Source organism: Lissotriton helveticus, chromosome 12 (assembly GCF_964261635.1).
Source record: "Lissotriton helveticus chromosome 12, aLisHel1.1, whole genome shotgun sequence".
NCBI lineage: Eukaryota > Metazoa > Chordata > Amphibia > Caudata > Salamandridae > Lissotriton > Lissotriton helveticus.
The window spans coordinates 68,230,388-68,247,970 of record NC_136073.1 but is presented as its reverse complement, the minus strand read 5'-3'; the positions used below and the strand labels follow the sequence as shown (position 1 = coordinate 68,247,970).

Here is a 17,583-nt window from a genome sequence, read left to right as displayed (position 1 = left end):
GCATTCTTGGCGGAGGAACGCTGGGTGGGTTGGCAGTGGAGCTGTTCCTCTTCCACTGCTATGAAAGCCTCTGCCTGCCCGATGCCGCAAACAGTAGTAGCTGCTCCTAGACTGAATGCCTGGAACTTTTGGAATATTGAGGCTGAGTTCCAAAGAGGTATATTGCACGGCTGTCTCTGTGCACCTGTGACAGATGTGCAAACCAGCCTTCTTCACAGGGGCATACGTTCAAAGGGGGGGGTTTGGGGTGTTACATCCCCTAATATATGTATTTAGTGGTAAATAGTTGGGTACAGGTGCTTTCAGTCAGGTATGGTGAGGTGTCAACAGGAATTCTTACATACACACTGAGAGAAAGGTGCACAAACTCTCTCTCTGTTTTGAAAGTCTTCAAATATGCTGGTTATTTGACAAAATATTGTGTTTACTCCCACTTAGTAGCAGTTTGCATTTGTCTGCCCCTTAAGCCATGCTCGTACACCCTGCTTGTCGTCTAATGTATTTTAACATGATATGACTGCACGATTATTGGAAGATCTGAAGCTCGCACCCCCCCCCCAATCTTAGTGACCAAGTGAAGCCCCTGCTTCTTCCTACCTATCCTGTGCGCTTGCCCATGACTTGGTGAGCCAGTGTTATGAATAGGCATTGCCTGTGACTCTTGAAGATGGGTCACTCACCTAACATGTCAAAGAAGAACATAGTTGCAATGATTAGCGTGAAGTTCAGGACACATTAATCATCAAAGCTTTGAACACACTGGGTTACTCCTGGAGCTAGACCTGTGCAAGGGTCACTTGAACATTCATTTCCTGGGACCTTTCTTCAATGAGGATGGGGCTACCTAGGGGGCGATGTTCCCTTTGTCCCCAAAGGTCACACTCCTGACCATCTGTTATAGGACCCTCAATCCTACCACGGAGGTATGCTGGCAGCATGCCTGGCCTTCTTCTAGTCAGTGGTTGGGGCAGATTTCTGAGGTACACCTGTGGTCAAACCCTGGAGCACTTGGCTATGTTCACCTTTTTCAATTTTTTAATATAACTACAAACAGGAAAACAGATTATTTTCTGTTTGCATATATGTGTGAAAATCAGTAAAAATGGAAAACTGGGAGCCAAGTATATGCCCTAGTATAGTAGAAAGGAAGTGCAAGAGGTCAGCTTCTAGGCCTTTGTTTTATTCAAGAATGAGCAGAGCGGGGGGAGGAGCCAAGCTCGCGAGCGTAATGGTCGCCTTTTAGCTCGGCTCCGTCAGCCCTCCGGCCTGACTCGTATATCCTGCTTTATATCCTGTCCGGAGACGACACATTATCGAAGAACTGGGAACATAACGCTTTGCTCATACTCACCGTCTTTCCCGGAAGCTCCGACGTGCCGCGGTTCCGAAGTTGTGCCCCCCGAATGGACCGGGGCCTCCGTGGAGCCTGGCCCGGGACCTCGCCTATGGGATCCGGCCTGGTATTGCTGTGACTGTCGGCCTCGGCCGAGAGAGTGAGCCACTGGTGAGAGCCGTTGTGCGAACATCCCGGTGATCCTGAGCCGGGCCAGTCCGGGTGGCCTGAGGCTGATGCGGGGCGCGATGCTCCGGGACTGATCATGTGAAGGGGTCCCCCCCGCCGCTGCTGCGTCCGGCGACACTGGACCCTCGCGCCTGGACTCTGCTGGTGAGGAGCGCCGGCGTTTAACATAGGCGGACCCCCGCACTGGGAGAGTACCCTTTTTGCACCGAGGCCGCCATCGCTGGGACCCCCCGGAGCTCTGTAAAGTCCTACATTTTTGAACCGTCTTGAGAGTAACGGAGGGTGGTGAAGGGGCTGACTTCACAAAATGGCTGCCGCCTATCTGGAATATGGATCACCTCGTGGCGGCGGACTTGGGTTGCCGGACTGCAAGGGGGCCTGGACATGTGTGCGTGAACCTACAATTGGAGATGTTCTTGATGCCCTGAGATCCTTGCACGCGTCCCTGGCCCCCAATGCCCCTATACGCTCGTCGCGGTCCGCCGCCATCTTGGATGGACGCTTCTTCATGCATCCCCCTTGTCCCAGTGCTTCCATTGCCTCGCCCCCTTCGGCTGTTGCGAGGGTTATTACCGCTGTTCATCGACCACTTAGTGGGCCAGTGGCTTTGGAACTCCTTGCTCTTCGAAGTATTGAGATCCGGGACTCGGATGTTGTGCCGGAGCCCGGTCCCACTTGGGTGCCTGGGAGAAATGCTGGACTGCTGCCTGTCTCTGCATCTACGAGTTTGTATTTCTACATTGCGGGGAAACTCCCGCGTTTCCGAACGGCGAAACTGAACTCCTGTTTTTCACCGCCCGTGCTGCTGTTGCTGATACATTTGAACTACCTATTTGAACTTTTGCTCACTTGCGGGTTGATTGACCCCCCTTGTCTACGTCTTTATCATACTTTCTCTCAATTGTGTGCTTGCCTCGCATCGAGTAGCTCACTTCACATTGTCATGTGGTGGGTGGGGTTTGTGGTTAAGAAAGGATTGGGGTGATGTGCACAACTTCCGGTGGATTTTTGGTGTACGAACTTGTGGTGTAGTTGCTTATATTCATAGCGCGGTGGGAGGTCCCCCCCTGTAAGTATTATGGCGCCCGAGATCGTGTCGTTCTGGTTCATTCGTAAAACGAGTATAAGGTTGGGCGGAGGGCTGTGGCCGACTGTATTTGTTTCCGCCCTCTTGCTCCTCCCTCCCATTTCTATTTTTGTGTTCATGTCTTCTTTTTGTCTCATTTATTCTTCCTTTCTCTTCTCTCCCTGCATTTCGGGTTCTGGTTTAGGGCGACAGGCACGCTGTCTGAAGGGTAGGCCGTAGCCTTCTACAGGGGTGCAGGGTGGGATGGGTGGGTTGGGTCCTATTTGATGTTCATTTTCCTCAGTTCTATGGCCCTTTTGTATCTCTTTATAGGAGTGCCGCGTCTGTCCTTGCCTCCCGTGGTATGACTGGGGGTGGGTCTGTAGCGTCGTTGATCTTCTTCTTATAGTTCTGCTGTTTTCCATAGCGACTGCCATACCCTCCTCGTTGCTAATGCTCCTGCTCTCTCCTGTGTTTCCCGCCGCGGGACGCCTGTGTCGGCGTGGCGCTCTTCTCTTTCGTTTTTTGTTTTCAATTCCCTCTCTTCCTTTTTTCCCGTCTTGTCCTCTTCTCTCCCCCCCCCCCCCCCTCTTTCCTCCCCTTCCTTTTTTACCCAAGGTTAGTATGACGGGTTAGTTTTGGTAAGATATCCATCCGATCCCTTCGTTCTGGTTCCGATGTGCTATTGGGTGGTGGGCATGCAAAGTCGATAGTGATCGCATGTTGATTGTGTTTAACGCAACTGTTTTTATACCTATGTATACGGTGTTGCCTCTCCTGTATTGCGGCCCCATACCCCCTTACTGTTGTTGAGGGTTTGTTTTGGGAATTCGGATTCTTCTATGTTGACACCGAACCTGTCGTACTCCTTCTCCCCATATTATAAAATTAACCTTCTCTGCTCCTGTTTGCTGGTCGCCTAGATCTTCTGTGTTTCCCCCTTTCCGGGATTGTATTGCTCATGCTCCTTACTGATTGGTACTGTAATGCTCGCTCTGGATCTTTTGCCTGATTTCCGTATTGTGGCCGGCCAATTTGGTTGTAGGCCCAGATTTGTATATCCTTTTGATACGAATAAAGGTTTTAAAAAAAAAAAGAATGAGCAGAGCGGAACTTCAAGCATTCCAGGAGCGTTCACCTGGTAAAATGGTCCTTCCTTTGAAGGCTTGCTGCATTCTCTGTTCTCAGAACATTGACGTCACTTTCACAGGCACCTGAACCAACTAAGCTAACTCGGTATCAGTGTTTAAAAGATATGGAAGTGAGTGTGGACGCGTGCCTTGAAAGGCGTCAGCACCTCCCGCGGCGCTGTTAGAGGCACGGGCCTTGTGTCTCCAAAGCACAAAGGTGGGACACAACACACTCACCACCTCCAGCCGAGGCATCTTAGGGGGCAGACGCCAAGAGTCCGCTTTGCTCTACATAATGTCAGCATCCGATTAGATTTGCTCTACTCGAAGTCAGTCCAGGCGACGGTGAGAGCGTATAGTTGGCATATGACGTACTGCAACAGGCAGGTCGAAACTTGTCTGTGATTGTTAAACATCTTTGAGGGTCGCGCCTCTTTTGTCGAGAATCTGCTGCATAAAATGAAGCAGTTTTTTTCCATAGATGACCTTTGCGGCCCTGCTCCCTGAGGCCCGGCCACCTCTAGGCGCTAGGATGGGCTTGGGGCTTGTTGGCAATGGCAGGGCCGGCTAGAGAGCACCAGAGCAGGCTGTTAAATGCACCGCGACAGTAAAACTGCCTGATCTAAGTATAAAGACCGCAGAGCAGGCCGCCAAGTTTCTGTTTCAATTCCCGCCGCCCGGGGAATGAAAGTCGACTCTGCTTGAGCCGGATTGATGCCAAAACCGCATAAGTTCAGCTATTCCCTCCTGCTCTTCAGGCTTTTCCCACCGCCCTTACAGTTACACTTTCTTCTTTTGCCAGATAACCTTTGTGGGGGGCAGGACACCGGCTACACGGAAGCTTGCAGGATGCATTCTATTTGCGCCACGGGCTAGTCGTTTTCGGACAGTGCACAGTGGCGAGAGGGCAGTGGTCATCAAACTGTTATTAATGCTGAGTTCTTCCTGAGAAACAATGTATCTGCCCTGGACCCAAGAGGTAATGTAACCTGCTATGTTGAGAGCCTCTTTAGAATGTTTACTTCCACCTCGAGTGGAATGCCACCCTCTCACACTGTTCTTGCACTGTTCTGCTGACAGTGCTCTTAAAAGCTGGAATCCATTCCAGCAGCAACAAGAACCAACCCCTATCACACCTCATTCAAGAAGAGCACAAATAAACTTCTCTAAATTTGACCCACTCATCACCCTCTGCGGTGAACCAGGTAACCGACTCGCCTCTGAAAAGAGCTCTCTGAATTGTATATAGGTAATTTTGTCTTTTATATTTTACACTCTATATTCTACATTTTGTGCTTAACGATTGTAAAGCGCCCTGATACCTTGTTTGATGTCTGGTTCTACAAAAAAACAAATACATAAATAAGTAAACACACTGCGTGAGTGTTGAGGCAGCTGTTTCCTAGTGCCTGTGTTGCTAAAAAAAAGTCTTCCAGGCACAGTGTCCACGTGATGTGCAGCTAAAGCCAACAGAAGGACAGTGGCAGAGCAGATGGTGCTGAAGCTGGCCAAACAACAGAGACCATGGGAGTAGGTGCACATAGTGAGGGCGCGGCGGGTCAGAGCATGAAGAAAGCTGATGCCACTCGCCTGGGACTGGCAATGGCTAGAGGTCTCTTGGTCAAGGTCAGGTTTTGCTCTACTATGCACAGCCTGTTTAGACTGCCTCTTGCTTGGCCTGTTGGGACTGCCTCTTGCATGGCCTGTTTTGACTGCCTCTTGCTTGGCCTGTTGGGACTGCCTCTTGCATGGCCTGCTGGGACTGCCTCTTGCACTGCCTGTTGAGACTGCCTCTTACACGGCCTGTTGGGACTGCCTCTTGCACTGCCTGTTTGGGAATGCCTCATGCACGGCCTGTTGGGAATGCCTCATGCACGGCCTGTTGGGAATGCCTCTTTCACGGCCTGTTGGAACTGCCTCTTGCATGGCCTGTTGGGACTGCCTCTTGCACGGCCTGTTGGGACTGCCTCTTGCATGGCCTGTTGGAACTGCCTCTTGCATGGCCTGTTGGAACTGCCTCTTGCATGGCCTGTTGGGACTGCCTCTTGCTTGGCCTGTTGGGACTGCCTCTTGCATGGCCTGCTGGGACTGCCTCTTGCACTGCCTGTTGAGACTGCCTCTTACACGGCCTGTTGGGACTGCCTCTTGCACTGCCTGTTTGGGAATGCCTCATGCACGGCCTGTTGGGAATGCCTCTTTCCCGGCCTGTTGGAACTGCCTCTTGCATGGCCTGTTGGGACTGCCTCTTGCACGGCCTGTTGGGACTGCCTCTTGCATGGCCTGTTGGAACTGCCTCCTGCATGGCCTGTTGGAACTGCCTCTTGCATGGCCTGTTGGGACTGCCTCTTGCACTGCCTGTTGAGACTGCCTCTTACACGGCCTGTTGGGACTGCCTCTTTCACGGCCTGTTGGGACTGCCTCTTGCACGGCATGTTAGGACTGCCTCTTGCATGGCCTGCTGGGACTGCCTCTTGCACGGCCTGTTGGGCCTGCCTCTTGCATGGCCTGTTGGGATTGCCTCTTTCACGGCCTGTTGGGACTGCCTCTTTCACGGCCTGTTAGAACTGCCTCTTGCATGGCCTGTTGGGACTGCCTCTTGTACGGCCTGTTGGGACTGCCTCTTTCACGGCCTGTTGGGACTGCCTCTTTCACGGCCTGTTAGGACTGCCTCTTGCATGGCCTGTTGGGAATGCCTCTTGCATGGCCTGTTGCGACTGCCTCATGCACGGCCTGTTGGGACTGCCTCATGCACGGCCTTTTGGGAATGCCTCTTGCATGGCCTGTTGGGACGGCCTCTTGCATGGCCTGTTTGGGAATGCCTCATGCACGGCCTGCTGGGACTGCCTCTTGCATGGCCTGTTTGGGACTGCCTCTTGCATGGCCTGTTTGGGACTGCCTCATGCACGGCCTGTTGGAACTGCCTCTTGCATGGCCTGTTGGAACTGCCTCTTGCCCTGCCTGTTTGGGACTGCCTCATGCACGGCCTGTTGGGAATGCCTCTTGCATGGCCTGTTGGGACTGCCTCTTGCATGGCCTGTTGGGACTGCCTCTTGCATGGCCTGTTGGGACTGCCTCTTGCATGGCCTGTTGGAACTGCCTCATGCACGGCCGGTTGGGACTGCCTCATGCACGGCCTGTTGGGACTGCCTCTTGCATGGCCTGTTGGAACTGCCTCTTGCACGGCCTGTTGGGAATGCCTCTTTCACGGCCTGTTGGAACTGCCTCGCACCCTTCTCCTCTCTGCCTTGCACCCTTCTCCTCTCTGCCTTGCACCCTTCTCCCCTCCACCTTGCACCCTTCTCCTCTCTGCCTTGCACTCTTCTCGGCCACCCCCTTGCACCCTTCCCAACCAATGGAGGGGGCTGCCACCTGGAACAATGGCACCATTTCAAAAGCATGATGGACTAGGGGGGGGGGGCCCTGAGAGGGCCCACACCAGACGCACTGGCGATTCCCCCTTGCCCTCCCCTGCGGATGCCCATGGTCGTTCTAACAAGAGTGCTTACCTGAGGGCACCATTTTGCTGCTTCATCCCTTCTCATATGAGCACTGGAGAATGCTGTCTCTGGGGTCCCCACCCCATCCTTGTCCTTGTCTCTTCTCATAGGAGCAGAGCCCTGTGGGGAATGCTGTCTCTGGACCCCCACCCCCATCCTTTTTCTGGCCTGGCTCTGACTGAAGAGAAACAATGTAAGTTGATACTTTGTTTCTCTTCAGTCCTGAGGGGCTCAGAGCAGGCTGCAGACAGCCTGCACCTGCTTTAGAGGGAGAGAGGCTTGCTTTAGCGCAAGCCTCTCTCACATCTCTCACTGTAGAGCTGAGGGGCCCCCTTCATTTACTAAAGAGAGTGGGGCCCCCCCGCACTGCGGGGGCTGCGGGGGCGTTTGTTACGCCCCTGGCTCTGCCCCTCTGAAAACTCCACTTTGCGCTGTTCATTTCATACACAAGAATATACCGACTCTGTTTTTGTCTCTTTGAGCCAGATGTACAATCGTTTTTTGCGTTCAAAAACTGTGCATTGACCCGTTTGCGACTGCAAAATTGGTCTGCCCCATGTAGAAACCCTATTTTGCCAGTCGGTAACTTATTACCGACTTTCAAAATAGGGTTTGTGACTTGCTATTAGGAAGGGGCGTGCCAAGGTCGTCCCTTCCAAACAGTGACTCGCACTTCAATGTAAGATTGTTTTGCGACAGCAATCGCGGTTGCAAAACACTTGCAGTTTACCACCTACTTCAAGTTGGTGGTAAGCCACTTGCAAACAGAAAGGGGTCCCCAGGGGAACCCTTCCTCTTTGTGAATGGATGTGAAAATATTTTTTAAGAGCAGGCAGTGGTCCTACGCCTACTCCTAAAAAAATTGAAGCGAAACGTTTTCTTTTTCTTTTTTAAATGCATCCTGAAAACATGGCTGTTCCCTAGAATATAGCCAATGACACTTGCTGCCATCCTGGCCTAGGCCCCTCTGCTCTCAGATTTCCGGACATTCGCCACTCCAATCTCAGGATAACGCTTTCCTAGCACCGTGATATCCTTAGGGATGACTGTCGTGCTTAATAAATACAAATACAACTCCCAGTTTCCTTTAAGGAAAACGGGCTGCATTTTAAAAAAAACTTGCTTTATTTAAAAAGCAGCCACAGACATGGTGGTCTGCTGAACCCAGCAAGCCACCATCTCTGGGAGTGCCAGCCATTCCCGATGAGGTCGCAAATTGCACCTGCCTCATGAATATTAATGAGGTATGCAATTTGTGACCCTATTAAGAATCACAAACAGTGTCTGAGACACTGTTGTAAATTATATTTTGCGAGTCGCAAATTACGAGTTGTGAAACGACGCAATTTGCAACTTGCAAATTGTAAGGGTCGTACATCTGGCCCTTAGTCTCTTGTTTTTAGCATTTCCTTGGATAACATGTAAGAGAGCCAGAGCTAAGTGATCTGCCCAAGATCACACACCGCCAGTAGCGTAGGATGCCATGGGCCCAGGTTCAAGCAAGGAAAATGCATCCTTTAACTGCAAAGCCCCCGCATACCGTACTCCGCTGAAGAAAATGACTGGGCGACTTAGCCATTCTGTTCCCGAGATGTCACCAGTCCCTTAACAGGCAAATCAAGTACTGAAGGGAATTGTTTTCAGAGATTTTTGGATTGTCAGCCACAGCATATTTTGATTTGCTTGAGGAACCGGGCATTGTCCCAAAACATTATTTGAGAATAAGTTAACTGAAATACATCAGAACATGGTACACAAAGACGAGCAATAGACAACCATGGCCCCTAGAGCAACAAAACAAAAGGCAATGTCCTTCAGCCCACACATCCATGCACGTAATGCTGTAGACGGATCCTAGCCGGCCACCGTCCAACCTAACAGTAAGGTTCTCTGCCATAAATGGTGACCCAAAATCCCCCTTTTAAGTAACTTTACAGTTCATACAGGCAACACAACCAAGATGTGGTCCGTCGTTCAAAACCACTGCAACTGACAACAAACAGTTCCCTCCATTACATTCCACTGTGTACTTATGACATACCAACAATTCACAAGTCACCCCCGCACAACAAGACAAAAAAAGTCCAATCATGTCAAAGCATTTGCATACAGCAATAGGAATGTGTAAAATGTATCAGAGCGAGTCAAATGACACAAAGTACCATAAACACAAATACAGAACTGCAAGCGAGATGCACAAAATGCAACAACTGAGCTCAGGTTGACTAGTAGATTTTGTAGTCCTTCATCCACCAGTCCTACTGTCTGCTCTTCTCTCTCCTCACCAGCATCATCCAGACATTTGATTAACTCTCTTTCACCAGCACCTTCTCTAGTCTTTCCCGTCCTGTACATTTGGCCAACCTGAGCATACTCCACACATCTACCCTGGCGAGATGTCTGATTCTAAAAGAAGGTAGAGGCACACTATGCCAATCACCTAAGTGCTGTTGGGCATCTCAAAAAAATGTGAGGACTGTCCTGACACACCACCAGGTGTCATGCTTCATCATCGGCAGTCCTCGCTCTTTAAAAACCACGTTTGATAAACTAGAGAGGCTGTGTGCGCGCCCTGGTTGGCAGTTTGGCTCACTTTTTTTAAAAATTTTATATAGCGTGAACTTGGCCCAAGGGCAATAGGTCACTTTACATGAGCACTAGATTACGTTACACAAGGTCAGACTTTTTTTTAAGGAAAGGGGAGATTAAATTATTTGTCCAGAACCACAGGATGTTGACCAAATGCCGGTACTTGAACCAGGTTCCCCAATTCCAAAGTTGGCAGTCACATCTCTTTGGAAGAAAGTCCTTCTACTTCCTTCATGCGAAAGTTGGTCTTTGCAGCCACCTGGAGGCTCGAGGACTGGTACAAGGTTGATCTCCGAAAGAAGCTCTCTAAGTAGAATGGATACTCATCTAGCCCAACTTGGGGAACCAAAATGCAGTGCTCTTGAACTGGGCGGGAGGTGATCAGCCACTGGGGCATCTGTAGATGATCCCCAGGCAGGGAAGTCTGGATGTGAAGAAGTTTGTAGAGTGGTGGGAACCCTGGCTGTTCTCAATGGAGATGCTGTGCTATTCTAACATTCAAGCGTGACCCTAGTGCTCGTGTATAAGCTAATTCAAGGGTTGCTTGCTGCCATTGCTGCCTGAATATCCATGGTCATGATCTTCCAGGGCAGTTTCATGAATTAGCCTGACAGCAGGTTACCTGGCTGCTCTCCACAAGTATCTCCCAGGCTGAGGGTCTAGCCTGGTGGCCTGACTTGGGCCTTTGCCACGGCAGGCAACTTACAGCGAGCAGGGGTTGAGTCCTGGCTCTCAATGGCGGGGGGGGGAGGTAGATGGTGGATATGCATTTGGGTTTACCTCCATTGTTGCCTGGTTCCCCATGCTCCAAAGCTAAGGCTTAATGACTCGAATGGTCCCACCTGACCTCTTATCACCTCCATCGCTATGGGCATTGTTGGCGGAGGAACGCTGGGTGGGTTGGCAGGGGAGCTGTTCCTCTTCCACTGCTATGGAAGCCTCTGCCTGCCCGATGCCGCAAACAGTAGTAGCTGCTCCTAGACTGAATGCCTGGAACTTTTGGAATATTGAGGCTGAGTTCCAAAGAGGTATATTGCACGGCTGTCTCTGTGCACGTGTGACAGATGTGCAAACCAGCCTTCTTCACAGGGGCATACGTTCAAAGGGGGGGGGGTTTGGGGTGTTACATCCCCTAATATATGTATTCAGTGGTAAATAGTTGGGTACAGGTGCTTTCAGTCAGGTATGGTGAGGTGTCAACAGGAATTCTTACATACACACTGAGAGAAAGGCGCACAAACTCTCTCTCTGTTTTGAAAGTCTTCAAATATGCTGGTTATTTTACAAAATATTGTGTTTACTCCCACTTAGTAGCAGTTTGCATTTGTCTGCCCCTTAAGCCATGCTCGTACACCCTGCTTGTCGTCTAATGTATTTTAACATGATATGACTGCACGATTGTTGGAAGATCTGAAGCTCGCACCCCCCCCAATCTTAGTGACCAAGTGAAGCCCCTGCTTCTTCCTACCTATCCTGTGCGCTTGCCCATGACTTGGTGAGCCAGTGTTATGAATAGGCATTGCCTGTGACTCTTGAAGATGGGTCACTCACCTAACATGTCAAAGAAGAACATAGTTGCAATGATTAGTGTGAAGTTCAGGACACATTAATCATCAAAGCTTTGAACACACTGGGTTACTCCTGGAGCTAGACCTGTGCAAGGGTCACTTGAACATTCATTTCCTGGGACCTTTCTTCAATGAGGATGGGGCTACCTAGGGGGCGATGTTCCCTTTGTCCCCAAAGGTCACACTCCTGACCATCTGTTATAGGACCCTCAATCCTACCACGGAGGTATGCTGGCAGCATGCCTGGCCTTCTTCTAGTCAGTGGTTGGAGCAGATTTCTGAGGTACACCTGTGGTCAAACCCTGGAGCACTTGGCTATGTTCACCTTTTTCCATTTTTTAATATAACTACAAACAGGAAAACAGATTATTTTCTGTTTGCATATATGTGTGAAAATCAGTAAAAATGGTAAACTGGGAGCCAAGTATATGCCCTAGTATAGTAGAAAGGAAGTGCAAGAGGTCAGCTTCTAGGCCTTTGTTTTATTCAAGAATGAGCAGAGCGGAACTTCAAGCATTCCAGGAGCGTTCACCTGGTAAAATGGTCCTTCCTTTGAAGGCTTGCTGCATTCTCTGTTCTCAGAACATTGACGTCACTTTCACAGGCACCTGAACCAACTAAGCTAACTCGGTATCAGTGTTTAAAAGATATGGAAGTGAGTGTGGACGCGTGCCTTGAAAGGCGTCAGCACCTCCCGCGGCGCTGTTAGAGGCACGGGCCTTGTGTCTCCAAAGCACAAAGGTGGGACACAACACACTCACCACCTCCAGCCGAGGCATCTTAGGGGGCAGACGCCAAGAGTCCGCTTTGCTCTACATAATGTCAGCATCCGATTAGATTTGATCTACTCGAAGTCAGTCCAGGCGACGGTGAGAGCGTATAGTTGGCTTATGACGTACTGCAACAGGCAGGTCGAAACTTGTCTGTGATTGTTAAACATCTTTGAGGGTCGCGCCTCTTTTGTCGAGAATCTGCTGCATAAAATGAAGCTGTTTTTTCCATAGATGACCTTTGCGGCCCTGCTCCCTGAGGCCCGGCCACCTCTAGGCGCTAGGATGGGCTTGGGGCTTGTTGGCAATGGCAGGGCCGGCTAGAGAGCACCAGAGCAGGCTGTTAAATGCACCGCGACAGTAAAACTGCCTGATCTAAGTATAAAGACCGCAGGGCAGGCCGCCAAGTTTCTGTTTCAATTCCCGCCGCCCGGGGAATGAAAGTCGACTCTGCTCGAGCCGGATTGATGCCAAAACCGCATAAGTTCAGCTATTCCCTCCTGCTCTTCAGGCTTTTCCCACCGCCCTTACAGTTACACTTTCTTCTTTTGCCAGATAACCTTTGTGGGGGGCAGGACACCGGCTACACGGAAGCTTGCAGGATGCATTCTATTTGCGCCACGGGCTAGTCGTTTTCGGACAGTGCACAGTGGCGAGAGGGCAGTGGTCATCAAACTGTTATTAATGCTGAGTTCTTCCTGAGAAACAATGTATCTGCCCTGGACCCAAGAGGTAATGTAACCTGCTATGTTGAGAGCCTCTTTAGAATGTTTACTTCCACCTCGAGTGGAATGCCACCCTCTCACACTGTTCTTGCACTGTTCTGCTGACAGTGCTCTTAAAAGCTGGAATCCATTCCAGCAGCAACAAGAACCAACCCCTATCACACCTCATTCAAGAAGAGCACAAATAAACTTCTCTAAATTTGACCCACTCATCACCCTCTGTGGTGAACCAGGTAACCGACTCGCCTCTGAAAAGAGCTCTCTCATTTGTATATAGGTAATTTTGTCTTTTATATTTTACACTCTATATTCTATATTTTGTGCTTAGCGATTGTAAAGCGCTCTGATACCTTGTTAGCTGTCTGGTTCTATAAAAATGCAAATAAATAAGTAAGTAAACACACTGCGTGAGTGTTGAGGCAGCAGCTGTTTCCTAGTGCCTGTGTTGCTAATAAAACGCCTTCCAGGCACAGTGTACCACGTGATATGCAGCTAATGCCAACAGGAGGACAGTGGCAGAGCAGATGGGACTTCCTCATCCGATTAACTCCCATTCGAGTTTGATTTGGATGCAGAGCGTTCAGGGCCCTCATAAAGCGCTATGCCTTGCAGCAACAACTCAGCCTTTTTCGTCATAATCCATATCCATAATCAATTTTGAACCAAAATCAACAAAAGTTTCTTTATACCCTTTTACCGCAATAAACTCCACAATACATAGGTCAAATGAATAAGATCTCCTTCAATGATGGAATCGTCCCAAATATGGTCAGAAGTCTGGAACAATTTAAGGGGCGCAACTTTGACTGCCTTTTTGACATAGATTGACGTTTGAAATACAATCTCCTCCTCCCACCGTCTTTACAGATGGTCATCTCAACTTCTTGTTAATTGGGCACTGATGAGAGGAACTTCTCTTGGAGGCATATGTAATTTTCTACTTCGGCTGCCTAGGCCTAGGTTGTTATTCCTACATTTCTGGTGACAAATCCTTCTGTTTCTACCAACACAGGCTTTACTAGCCTTCTCTCCATAACAATTTCCAGGCAATGCAGCTCCTTATAAGCTTAATACGCGCTTAATGCCTTAGAATATTTGTATCTGCTTTGCATTTTGTGAGTTTGCACAAACTAGAGCTTTTAACAACCCCTGGAAAGTAGTCTGCATCAAGGTAAGCAGATTCCGCATTGAAAAGTCAGAGGAGCCCCCCTCTGCGTTAGAGAGTGAGAAGTCCATACCTAAGGATTTAAGGTGAGCTATCACTTTTACACCACCAATAGGCCTAAACTTTGAATTTAAATTAGAAAATGTGGGCTCTCCCTCTCCTGCCCCACATCTGGTAGGACTTCAGCACCTCAAACTATTAACTGAGAAGAGGATGAACGTTGCAGGTCTTGACCTCCACCCTCACTGTTAATTAAGATGTTGTGACTGACCCCTATAGACATTTCCATATTGTTATGCAAAGAATCTGCCAACTCAAAATTGGTGTCACCTATGAGCTGGGAAACAGAATTACAATCACAATGAGAATCAGAGTCCACATTGACTGTATTTCTGATACTTTAGCAATAGGTGACAGACCACAGACCTTCTCAATGCACTTCCTACATGTGTGTCTGCTCCTTGTAGGTCCCTAAAGTGGCACTTGTCCCTCCCAATTTCACCTCTATCTCGGTGCTTCCTCCTACCCTTTCATTCTTCCCCTGTGTATTGCTCCTTATGACTCCTGCCCACCCCTCCCTCTGCCCCTTGTTGTGTCTTTTGAAACTCCTGGTGGATTCTCATCAGTGCCTCTTGGGCTGAGTCTTATTGTTTTACTTTCCCAGATGTGAAATGCCTACCTTGCTAATAACACAGTTCTCTTTTTTTTCTCTATGTCAAATGAAAATCAGGTGTCAATGCAGCCTTTGCCATAGTCTATCCTTTCTTTCTAAATAATAGAAATGAAAGAAGGACTATAAAGAAGGCTCCATGACATCCGGCAATTGTCAGTGGCCTTTACTCTCTTACTCACTGGTAACACATTTTGATCTTTCTCCAGTTGTAGAAGAGGCACATCTTTGTTTGTGACCCTGCACTGTCTCCAGTCAATCTGAGTGCCACTTACTTATTCCTGAGACCCGCTCATACTAGTGTGGGCACACACTCCATGCAGCAACATCTCATGCCCTCCTACACCACTCTGACCAATGTCTTCCATTTTGTTGCCAGCCCAACCCAACATGGATACCAACCATCCAATCCCACCTACAATCCAGATGGATGAAAACTGAGTATGCACAGCTTGGATTCTAACCCTAAAGTAGGACACCCTAGAGCATCTATTTTTCACCTTTATTCCAAACAAGGTTAAAAGCCACCCTCCTCCAGCTTCTTGCTCCGCTCAGCATTTGCTATTGTTGGACATTTCCTTGGCTCCTCGCATCCCTGTGACAGGTACAGGTTGGGTTAGTGCCTCTCAGGTACTCACTTTTTGATGGCTGCTTCTTCCCCTTATTGGCCTCTCTCTTCTCTCTTGGCAGATCTCCAGTGCGTGAGTAAGTGCCTGACCTTGCTCCGATGGCGGCGATGTCCAGAGATGTGCTGAGTTTTCCATTCCTCTGCTTCGAGTAAAAAGCAAGAGATCAGTTAAGGAGTGTCTTCATCCTGACACTGCAATTACTTCCATCTCTACAACTTACTTGCTCTCCATCTCTTTCTTCTCATCCAGGACCACTCAGCTGAGCCTCCCCTGGTCTCACTGAATTCTGCCACTGATTTGCCCAAACCTTACTGCTAGACGGCAGCTCCACGCATTTACCACTATTTCTTGCAAGCAATGATCATCCACCTGGGACTCCTAAGCCAGCATGTCTCATGACCCCATCTTTTAGTGCTACACATGCATCAAATAGACTTACAGCATCTTCTGCATTCATACCCCTGAGATATTTAAATGTCTCACTTGTCTTCCCATCCATCCTCAATTGGGTTTATGCACTGAGCTATATAAATGTCTCTCTTATATGTGCACACTCATTCCTCTGCTTTAATTATACCCCAGAGTTATTGAAATGTCTCCTTCATATCTCCACTTGCCACCCTCAATTGTGTGCAGACAATAGGCTATAAAAATGTCTCTCTCATATCTATATGCTACCTAATCTACTTTATGTATATGGCTGATATATTTAAATGTCTCACTCATATCTTCCCTCTCTATCCCTTGTTTATATGCTGAGCCATACAAATGTCCTTATCTCTACACTCCCTTCTCCATAGTTTTTATACCCCTGAAATATTTACATTTCGCATTCATTTCTCCAATTTCCACTCTCAATTGTGTTTATGCACCTAGCTATGTAAATGTTTCTCTTATATCTCCATTTTTTTTATTTAAAAAGGTTTTAAATCGCGCGAACATGACCACTGGGGGTATCAGAGCACTTTACAATTTAGCAATCACGCAAGGTATAAGAGGAAGTAACAGAAAACCAACAGAACAGCATACAATCATCACAGTCTCATAGAAACTAGAATGTCCTCTGGAGCATTGGAAGCTAGGGTTCTAAGGCAGACGTTTCTTCATCAATATCGCTTTAACTTCCTTTTTTAAAAAGACAATAGACGGATTCAGTCTTTATATCGTGAACATGACCGCAGGGGGTATTAGAGTGGTTTACAATGTAACAATTGCTAAAGGTAAAGAGGAAGTAACACTTTCCCTGTTCACTCTCTCTACTCTCCTGTGTATATACCCTTGAGGCATTTAAATGCATTGTAGGTAAGAAGCGACAAAAAAAGCAAAACAAAAAGTTAAAAAGAAATTAAGATTGATAATTTTAAATTGAAAATCAAAGATGTAAAAGAAATTAAAAAAAGTTTTCTAAAAAGCTATAAATTAGGTTTAGTCTACGAGAAGGGATATGGTTAGGGATAGATTTAGGGTTAGGATGATGGTAGAGTTTAGATATAGGGGTAGTGTGATTATTGTAAGGTTCGAGGGATTAAGGTTTGTTTAGGGTTTTGGATTGGGTCAGGGAAAACCCTTAATCAAGGGTTGTGGTCACGGGATAGTTTATAGCCTGAAGTTAATGCTTGGTATATGGTTAAAGGGTCTATCTGGCATAGGGGTTACATTTAGAAGCTAGGGAAAATAAATGTAGCTACAGTTAGGATTAGAATTTGATAGTCTTAGATTTAATATAGCAAAAATAGGGACTTTTAAATGCATGGACAAGGATCAATATTTTTCCAAACATCCTGCTCACTCTGTTTCATTTCTTTTGAATCCATACCATGTGATACTTAAAATATCTCTCATATGTTTCCTTCTCCGCCTCTGCCCTGTCTATACCATGTGATATTTTAATGTCTCTCATATATTTCCTTCCCCTCCTCTTCCCTGTCTATAGCATGTGATATTTTAATGTCTCTCGTATATTTCCTTCCCCTCCTCTTCCCTGTCTATAGCATGTGATATTTTAATGTCTCTCGTATATTTCCTTCCCCTTCTCTGCCCGTCTATACCATGTGATATTTTAATGTCTCTCATATATTTCTGTCCCCTCCTCTACCCTGTCTGTACCATGTGATATTTTAATGTCTCTCCTATAGTTTTACTCCCTCTCTACCCTGTCTGTCCCATGTGATATTTTAATGTCTCTTATATATTTCCTTCCCCCTCTCCACCCTAGCTGTACCCTCCACCCTAGCTGTACCATATGATATTTG

General features: G+C 48.1%; 1 protein-coding gene across 2 annotated transcripts in view; it reads right to left on the bottom strand.

The window, feature by feature from the left end:
• Nucleotides 1–17,583, bottom strand: part of TNFSF13 (TNF superfamily member 13) — a 144,986-nt gene that overhangs the window by 69,791 nt on the left and 57,612 nt on the right. Inside the window, exon 2 of one of the 2 annotated variants that reach the window (XM_078669495.1) lies at nucleotides 15,341–15,473. In XM_078669495.1, coding sequence (XP_078525621.1) covers nucleotides 15,341–15,473 — 133 coding nt within the window. Of the gene's footprint in view, nucleotides 1–15,340; nucleotides 15,478–17,583 lie in introns of both variants that reach the window. The other variant, XM_078669494.1, reaches the window with a different exon arrangement.